Here is a 9579-nt window from a genome sequence, read left to right as displayed (position 1 = left end):
ACAGGATGATGCATCAGTAGATAATAATGTATTCATGAATACTTGCCTGTATTTGGCGTCAGCGAAGTTTTGCAGGACTTTTCAACGCTGACCAGTCTCTGAGCAGGCGGCAGAAGCTAACGTTTCTCAGTGGCAGGTGGTGAGACGAGCACACGGCTCCTCTGTTATGAGCCCCCGTCGTCCCTGCGTTTAAACGGTCTCATTGGGTGGAGCTTCCTGAGTTTTCTTGTTCATTCTCATTCATTCATGCTTCCAAGCAGACGCGTCCCTGGCACCCAACTGGTTGGAGCCGCGCTGGGTCCCTTCGTTTTAACACCAGCGCCGTTGTCTCCGGAGGTGTCAGTCTGAGACGGCCTCCATTTTGTTGTTCCGAAGCTCGGCGGCCTTTAATGCTCGGCACACGGCAGCTTCTCGGAGCGTGCTGATGTAATTGCAGCCTGTCAGAGAAAAAGAAAAGCATCCCGATGAAATGTTCCGGCGTGAACGACGTGTGAAAGGGACAAATGGCACATCAGAAGTCTCAGTGAGGGGGGGGGGGGGGGGGGGAGTGTGTTTAATTGGCTGTGTGTTAGTTACTATGTTCAGGAATTTCCACCGTTGCTGCACGACTTTCACATAAAGACAAACCAGCTCTCAACCTCCGCGTCGCCGTCGTGCGTGAGCTGAGATCTACCGCATTGATCACAATGCAGCAGCTCTGTGATTAATGGTCGACGCGCGACACAGCGATCACTGTCGTCCCGCTGCACAACCAGTTATGACACAAGTGGAGGCAGAACCTCCAGGCTCTGCTCCGGCGGCCGTTCGGCCCGTTGTGACGGCTGAGAGCCCATGAATCACCTGAGGCCACAGTCGGAGGCACTTGAAGAACAACTCTGGGAACCATCACCAGACGGCCCCTTCAGGTCCCGCGTGGACATTTAGTGTTCTGCTCTGTGGTGAAGTCAGGAAGCAACGACGACGCGCAGCCTGAAGTGCATGATCGAGTCATTTGGTGTGAATGGCTCCCACAGCATCGGAGAAATGATGGAACAAAACGTCCCTGTTGTCATGGAGACCACAAGAGTCTGAAGTGCTTTAAATACACAGTATTTGTGGGTCACAGTGTGAGACGCCTTGAGATGCCGGTGGTTCCGGTGGGTCCGGGTTCGATCGGGCAGGAAAAGTAAAAAGGAGACAGAGCCGAGTTTGGCGGGTCACGTGCGGCCGTCGCCTCGCAGCCAAACGGGTTTAAACATCAGTGGATTAAAAATGAGATTCACCACTATCTGATGGAGCGCGTCCCCCGGGAGCAGCTGTACTTTCAGCTGTTCTGAAGGTGAAGGCGTCCGACGGAGCGGCAGCCAGAAATAATAACAACGTGGAAGTCGGGAACGTGTCTGAGCGGCGCGCTGCGGCAATCAGGCCTCAGCCCTTCAATCATATCTCCTCCTCATCAGATCGCCATGGCAACGCGGAGCTCGCTGCGCCGCTGTGTGTTTGTGAGCACTTTGAAACGTCTGAGGCGTTGATCCGGCATTTCAGTGGCAGAACCTGAAGGAAGCGGTGCCGCTCCCACTGGTGCCGCTTGGTTCTGTGACACTGACCCAGTCTGAGCCCGACGGATGCTGGACCCCTCCCATCTGCACCAATAGGACCAAGGAGGTGTGAGGACCTCTGTTGGACTGAAAGCGTGAGAGGAGCCGTCCTGCGGCTCAGCTCAGACTGCAGCGTCCGGACCTCAGGGTCGGTCCAGCAGGGGGATCTGGTCCATGGGTCTCAGTCTGTTGAACCCCATCACACGGTGTATATCATATTTTACCTGCACACTTCACAGCTCAACAGCCATAAGCTGCACTGCTCACGTAAACAGCGTAAATAAGAACCCACGCTCACCTTTGGCTGCGACTTTGCTGCTCGGTGTGAAGTTCAGACGCCGTTCAGCTGTTTTCAGATGATGTGTCGTCCAGATGTTTCCAGACAATGAGGGACAACATGGGTGGAGGCTGTAAACATAAGTCTATACATGTGATCAGGATGCTTTTAAAGATTACTGTAAGTGTTGAAACGGGAGAATGGTGGTTTTATTCAAAGCCTGTGACTTTTGGGTCGTGAGGTTCTGATCGGGAGATGCAGCCGGTTCTGTCCTGACCATCTGCTCCACTCACAGGGCCGGGCTGCTGTCAGCACATTGTGGCCCCGACCGCCCTCCTGTCCATATCTCACACACACACACGCGCACACGCACGCACACGCACGCACACACACACACAGACACAGACACACACACACACACACACACACACACACACACACACACACACACACACACACACACACACACACACACACACACACACACACACACACACACACACTTCCTCTCTTTCTCCTTCCTACCGTCTCCTCCTCCTCTCGTTGTCACTCCAGCTGGTGGTTTTCGGTGAGGCCTGTCAGATGCTGAGCTCCCTGGTGCGGAGGCGAGGAGTGAGGAGAGGAGGACGAATAGATGAATAAAAGATCACAGGCGAGCTCTCGCCCTATTCTGTTCTCCGATGAAACATGAAAAAACACAGAACTCTGACGCAGATGCACAAGAAATGAAAAGATGCCACAGTGTTCGCAAACTGTGTGAGGAACAAAGCGAGAGCAGACAGATTCTTACTGGCTCTCATGAAGCGTCACATGATGCTGTGCACGGAGAATTTACAGTCCTGTATGTTTAAATAAACGTATTGCTACAAGCTAAATGTTAAGGAAGTATTGCAGCTATACACCTTCAGCCTGGTTCTGTTGGAGGTGCCTTCTGGTGCTGCTCAGCGGCTCGGTAGGAACCTCACTTCGTTGTATATAAATGAACTGAATAGAATTTTTCCACAGAATTTCCACAGAATGCGCCATTCACTCTCGTTAATCCTTATAATGAAGCACATCCTCCCGGTGATCACGCCGTTTTCAGTCCTCTGTGTGAACGCTCCCTTCAGACCAAAAGGTGAAGGTGTGCTGCTCCGCACCCAGAGGTCCACAGCGCTCCACGCCGCGGCTGAACATGTGATTAGCCGGGTTAATGTCCCGGCAGCATCTCTGAATTAAACCACCAACTCTGTGGATGTGGCTGAGTGATGCACCTGTTCACGGTAATTACAGGTGCAGCCGGGGAGTGTTCCTGTAATGAGTCGGGATAATCAAGGTTGAATCACTTCAGGGCACATCTCCCCACTTTGCCACTTTGCCAGTAGGAAACTGGAGTCGACCTGAAACAGAAGCCTGAAACGCGATGAAGCTCATCTGAAACTTCAATAGGTAAAAGTTGCAAAGGCACAAGGGGGCGACAAGAACTACTCTATGAGGAGGCTGTTTACGTTCACATGCATTTGTTCTGTGGCAGAATGAAGCCCCTCTCCCCGACGCATCCCACGCTCTCAGATCTCCTCTGCCAATTCTCCCCGGTCCTTTAAGGCCTGCTGTCTGCGTAAGTATGTACTTAGACAAGACGGCCTCCTGCACTAATTGAAGTCAATGACACGAGCTGCAGGGGCGCGTGAACAGGCTGCATCTCCATGGAAACGCACGCTGGCAAACGGGACCGCGAGGAGCCCGCGGCGCCGCCGCGTGCAGTGGAGCCCCTCCGCTCAGCGACAGGAAGTCGGCCCCAGTTTCACTGCCTCCTGCAAGTGGAGTCAAACACAAGACAGCAAATGAGACGTGAGGAGGAGTGGGAACAGACATGAAAGCGCGTCCCAGTCTGTGATCAGAGGGAAATCACAATATTACAAATGAGCACGGGAGAAAGGCCTTTGTAATTCTATTCCCTCTGATTTTTATCTCTGACTTCATTAATATTTTCAGGAATTTTAGCCTCACTGTTAAGAGCATGGAGGACGACTCCTCAGACAGCGGAACCGAGGGGAAGCTGCAGGATTCCATGAGCGGCCCGGACACGCTGGCTGCAGCTGCAGCTCTCCAGGCCCCTGTGCTCAGTAGCTGGCTGAGCTGCAGGTTCTGGTTCAGATGGCGTCGGACCCTCGTTCCACCCTCTGAGTCTGTTTGTGGCTCTTCTGAGTCGTCCTGTCCAGCAGAGCTGAACCACAAGCTGCTTATTTGTGCTAAGTTTACCTGGACTTACGCTGTGATGACTCATTGCAGTCATGTGCTCCTATTAAAGCCTCCCCACACACAGAACCCGGTTCTGGACGCAACGACTCCCCACACATTTGGCTGCTTCGGTGGAAGACTTCCCCCTCCAGCTTTAAACACCGCCACGTCTTGTGTTATTTTAAAAACACCATCTGATCTTTTGAGATGTTGTGGGCAGAGGTTGCTCTAAAGTAGTTGCCATGGAAACAGTGGCCATCAAGCTACCCTTTCATTACCTTCCTCCAGATAGAGGAAACGCTGTAGTGAAGAACTCCCCCTCCCCTCTCGCTGATTGACATTTCTATGGGATGAGAATTAGTGGGAGGATCAATGTGATTGATGAAAAAAAGAAATACATTAACTACACATACTTCAGTACACACTCCTATAAATACTGCACATGAAGACACATATTTACTGTCTCCTGATTCTCTCTCATGTGTCTATTTCGGCTGACGATCACCCAGACAGATCTATATCTGCAACCCTGACGCATTCATCAAAACAAGTCTGACGAGGCTGCGTGAGATGCTGCAGGGCAAAAAGAGCAACTCCCGGCTCAATCGTTCATCCAGACACAGACGACAACATCAGGATGACCTGTGGCAAAGAAATACAGTTATGTGTGCATGCAGGCTGCAGTAATGATGCTTTAATAGGGGGCGGGACATGAGATCACCGAGACGCTCACCAGCAGAAACCACTTAAAAAGAAGATGTAGAAACCGAAGTTAAATTCCCAGACGCTGTGATGCTGCGGAGGTCACATTATTTGGGTAAAGGTATGTTTGACGGGCGCCAGTAGAATGAAGCCGAACACACACACACACACACACACACACACACACACACACACACACACACACACAGCCAACTCGCTCTGACCCGTCTCTATTCATGATAACACAATGTCACGCAGATGCAGATTATGGTGGAGTGTCTGAGGGGAAAGCTCAACTAGAGGATGAGAGCTCTCCAACCATGAGCTGCTTCAGTTTACTGCACCTCAGCCAAATGAACTAACTTCATGGGTGAATGTTCATTTGTCTACTATGGGGTTGCTGCAGTTTGAGAGTTGTCGGTTGTGTCTTTTTCTGTGGCTGCACAGTTCATTGTGTCCACCACCGTCAGGGTTAAACTGTGACGAGCACATCGCTTCACACAAGAACACTTTAGACAAACGATTCGTGGCACGTGGCCGATAACAGCTGACGCTCTTTCATTCTCCCTCTCTCTCTTCGCGGAAATAGATTTCAAAATATCTCACATCCTTTGTTTGCACAGCGGGACGCTGGGAGACGAGCTGGAGGCACAAACAATCAGCGCCCCCTCGTTTCGCGATGGAAAAGGAAGTGGAAGGTTGACAGAAGTTGCATGAGGAGAAGGTGCCGCACGTCCCTGTGAGACGTAGAAAACATGAGAGCTGAGAGGGACGGGAGCGTTAAGGCATGTGCTGCATCACACATGCTCAGCGTGCCATGATGCATTTTACTTTGCTTCTGGATGACAACGTGTATGATTAAAATTCAAGCAGCGTCCGCACGCACGCACGCGCGCACGCGTGTGCAACCACAGCGCAAATCATGGACTTGGTGAAGGTGGCAGGAAGAGGGAGCGAGAGAGAGAGAGAGAGGAGGAAAGGGAAAGGAGCAGAGGGAGAGCTGGATGTGGCCTGACTTACAATGAGATCATTAACCTTGAGAAACACAATGAATGGCCTATGTGACATGAGCAGTATCTGAGACAGGCAGCCTGCACGAACAATACTCTGACCACACACGCACGCGCACAATACACAGAACACACACACATACATACACAATACACAGAACACACACACATACATACACAATACACAGAACAGAACAGAACAGAACAGAACAGAACAGAACAGAACAGAACAGACAGACAGACAGACAGACAGACAGACAGACAGACAGACAGACAGACAGACAGACAGACAGACAGACAGACAGACAGACAGACAGACAGACACACACACACACACACACACACACACACACACACACACACACACACACACACACACACACACACACACACACACACACACACACACACACACAAAGAGGCTTCGTGTTGCGTCCATCAGTGTCATTTACAAAGAACAGAAGAGACGTTACCACACCGGATTTTTATTTGTCCATGACCTTAAACACATCCTATAGAACATCTTCAGTAAATAAATGACATTTCAGTAATCCGTTGTCAACAGTCATTTACAGGTTAAGTCAGAGACGGCCAGGAGACGCTACAATCACACACTCACCACACACAGAGGAAGAGAAAGCGTTTCATCCACGAGCACAAAGGCTCATGGGACACAGACGCACAAATGGCCGCTTCCAAAGTGCATGAAAAGACAAGTCACGCGGCAACATTTTACACTCAACTTTATATTTGGCAAATACAGCATCAGTTCCTCTCAGATATGTAAGAAAGCCTATTGATCTTCCTCTAATAGTCTAATAGCCCTCCCTGTGTCAGTTATGATAAATTATGGGTTGTAAAATGTCTGTTGAATAAACTAGACCAAGGATTCAAAACACAGTAAATAACAACACTGCAAAACACCATCTACAAAAACATCTTGTCTAAATTTCTCATGATAAATGATCACATCTGGGTTAATTAAATGTAAAATCACCACTTCTTGTTAAGTTAAGAGTGATGGTTCTAGTGATGCACAAAATAAAATACAACCAAACAAAACCATAGATTAAACCCATTTCATGGCTTAGGTCAGAGAGGAATGTGCACAACTTAGTGTTTACATGCACAGAAAGCACTTTGTCCTGTTTGTTGCTCTGAGTCAGATTGTGTTGGTTCTGCAGGTCTCACAGAACTTATTTGTTTCTTACCACATACAGTATTTAATTCACAAGTCCCTGTGGTGATTTAGTGAAGACTGGTTTTACAGTTTAACACAGTGATGCTCATAAGCTGGAAGTGTTCCCAGGAATGAAAAAACCTACTGTAAACCAGATGAGATGCTACAGAATGACTGTCAGGATTTAGTCACAGCCAGTAAAGAAAATAACAACACTCTCAAACAGATCATGTCTTTTTTTTAAAACTACTGTATGAGCAGAGCTGGAGTTGGTCAAACCAAAAGACCCTGAACAGAAACAAGTGGATAAAACAAAAACCTACTGTAGACAAACAGGTTGAGCTGGTGGAGGATGTCTTCGGTCATTCATTTGACCAAACAGTGGCAGGACCTGCTTTGTTTTCTCTTTATTCATGTCGACAGCTACTGTATGTTTTTTTTTATTTTTTCTGGCTTAATAAGTCAAGTGGTTAACTTGTCAGACACAACCGATTATTCCCATTTTCACAATTGTAAATATTCTATAAAATGTGCAAAAAAACCTTCATTCATCAAACAGTAACAAGCAACAATGACCTTCAGATCTGTAACAGCCTTCACTTAATCACATTAGCTTTTATAAAAGCTGGTGTGTTTTTACGTTTAGTGTAACTAATTTTCCGTCATTCTATTTAGTTCTACTTCCCTACGATCAGAATTCATCTGATATCACACGTCGGGAGCAAGCGGCAGATGAGAGGTGCTGTTTAAATGCCACAACCTTTCCCTGAGGTTGCTGAACGTCAGGCGTCTGTGCAACCTGATATGAAATCGTGTTGGTGAGCTTTAGTGCCCTGAATGAGCTGAAAGTCAGTTTACCATCTGCGCGCGCGTCGTCCTGTCGCGTTCAGACGATCTCAGGCCCTTCATGCGCCGCACACTTGTCCAGACTCAGATGATACAGCACTTTCTTTGAGATGAACCTGGCAAACAGGAAGCGCAAAGACTTTTCCACTTCCTGTTTAGTTTCATCAATCATCATGAAAAACGTGACTGACCTGGAGAAGGAGTTGTCGAAGATGAGCGTGTACTCTCCGGGGTTTCTGACCTTCAGTTCCCCGTGAATCGTCTCTTTGTGGGCGTTACAGCGGGTGAGCGGGATCAGAACCTGCACAGAGCGGAGGGAAGGAAGCCTGGGTCAATTATACCATGAGACTATAGCATGAGGTGGTGGACGGAGGGTGGTGGAGATAAGTCAAGCCTATTTCCAGGTAGTAGGAGTAGAGGTCTGTCAGGTGGTGTGTTGGGGCTGCAGGACGCCACCACACCTTTGCTCAGGTGATATCTCTTGACCTTGTCCTGACTTATTATCATTTCCCTGCACAGCTCAGGAGGTGGTGTTAAAGGCGAGGTCACCTTCTGTCTCTGATGCCAGGTGCTGCGGGAGGAGGTGTGAAATTTCCCACATGCATTTCTAACAGGACTCCAACTTACATACTGAGCACGACATATGACAACTGCACTAACTTCTACTTCTAACTTCTCTCTAGAGCAGAGCTGCAGGTCATCAGGATCGGTGGGTTCTGTTTCTCTGTAGTTCCGTTTAGTTTGAGAGGCTTCACCTTGGCCTGCTCTATGGGCGTCTCCGGACCGTCCCTGTAGACCACGCTGAAGGCAATGCTCTTGGGTTCAGAGGTAAATGTCCAGGCCACGGTGGGACCGGGGCTGCTCAGGGTGATGGGGATGGTGCTGTAACAGCTGGACTTGATGAAGAGCTCCCGGGAGCCGTCCCCAAACCTCGAGATGTCGTCCACAGCGAAGGGAACGGAGGCTCTGCAGCGCCACGACACACAACAGTTCACAGTTCACAGTGGAAAGTTACAGAACAGGATTCAGTGTGTTTTTGATTGATGTGATGCTGCTGTAGGAACAGAGACCAACAACATCTTTCTTTTAGGGAAGTGGTTCAGTACAGAACTTTTACTTCCCATGTGAGGATTTCTCCTGAAGATTCATAGTAAACATTTCCTGACAGTTTCACGTTGTGACTATGCGTGAACACAGAGCTGCTGCTTCCATCGAAACCTACGTCAGATCTCCAGACTTCAGCAGGCAAATCTCTGCGTCTTGCACAGAAGCCCCGAGGTCCTCGGTTTCTTCTGATGCGACGTTGGCACTGCTGTTCCTGAGGAACAGCGGCAGATCGTCAGCGTCATCTCTGCTCCTTGTAAGCGAAGCACGTTATAATGATCCGAACCAAGTGCAACAGTGAAAGCATGAGATACTCACAGCTGTGCTGCCCCCTGCTGCTCGGGTTCGGGAGAGCAGGCGGTGACGAACGAGTCAGTGACGCCACTAACTTCATCGTCTGTGATGATGTCAAAAACACCATCATCCTGCTTTTCACCTTCATCTGCTCCTTCAAAACAAGCAATATTTTTCTCTAGTGCATTTTTACTGCTTTTACTATGAGGTGTGTTTTTATCGTAAGATAAGAAAATATTAACCAGGGGTTTTTGCACCAGAGGTGAGCTGGTGCGTCACTCATGAACATGTGTAGATGGTGTTGTTGTTACCTGAGGCGCTGGTCACAGCCCTCCCAGCCGGCAGCAGCAGTCTGAAGGGAGTCCCCGG

At 49.1% G+C, this 9579-nt stretch overlaps 1 protein-coding gene and 1 long non-coding RNA gene across 5 annotated transcripts in view; both read right to left on the bottom strand.

Annotated features, from left to right (window-relative positions):
- Positions 1-47: 47 nt before the first annotated feature.
- Positions 48-4877, bottom strand: LOC114843995 (uncharacterized). The gene is made up of 4 exons (XR_003783665.3): positions 3844-4877; positions 2380-3647; positions 1876-1985; positions 48-437 (listed from the first exon to the last, which is right to left on the bottom strand). It is a non-coding gene; the product is annotated as an uncharacterized LOC114843995 (long non-coding RNA).
- A 1374-nt stretch (positions 4878-6251) lies between these two features.
- Positions 6252-9579, bottom strand: part of LOC114844599 (FYVE and coiled-coil domain-containing protein 1-like) — a 13267-nt gene continuing 9939 nt past the window's right edge. For 2 of the 4 annotated variants that reach the window (XM_029132082.2, XM_029132086.2), the window contains exons 13-18: positions 9522-9579; positions 9235-9364; positions 9035-9130; positions 8568-8778; positions 8004-8113; positions 6252-7928 (exon numbers count right to left, since the gene is read on the bottom strand). The exon at positions 9522-9579 is cut by the window's right edge and continues 148 nt beyond it. In XM_029132082.2, the coding sequence (XP_028987915.1) occupies positions 7853-7928; positions 8004-8113; positions 8568-8778; positions 9035-9130; positions 9235-9364; positions 9522-9579 (681 nt within the window). In that variant the 3' untranslated portion in view covers positions 6252-7852. The remainder of the gene's footprint in view (positions 7929-8003; positions 8114-8567; positions 8779-9034; positions 9131-9234; positions 9365-9521) is intronic. The other 2 variants (XM_029132083.2, XM_029132085.2) reach the window with 2 other exon arrangements.

This window comes from Betta splendens, chromosome 17 (genome assembly GCF_900634795.4).
Source record: "Betta splendens chromosome 17, fBetSpl5.4, whole genome shotgun sequence".
NCBI lineage: Eukaryota > Metazoa > Chordata > Actinopteri > Anabantiformes > Osphronemidae > Betta > Betta splendens.
The sequence above is the reverse complement of the archived record's forward strand: the minus strand, read 5'-3'. Positions and strand labels throughout refer to the sequence as shown.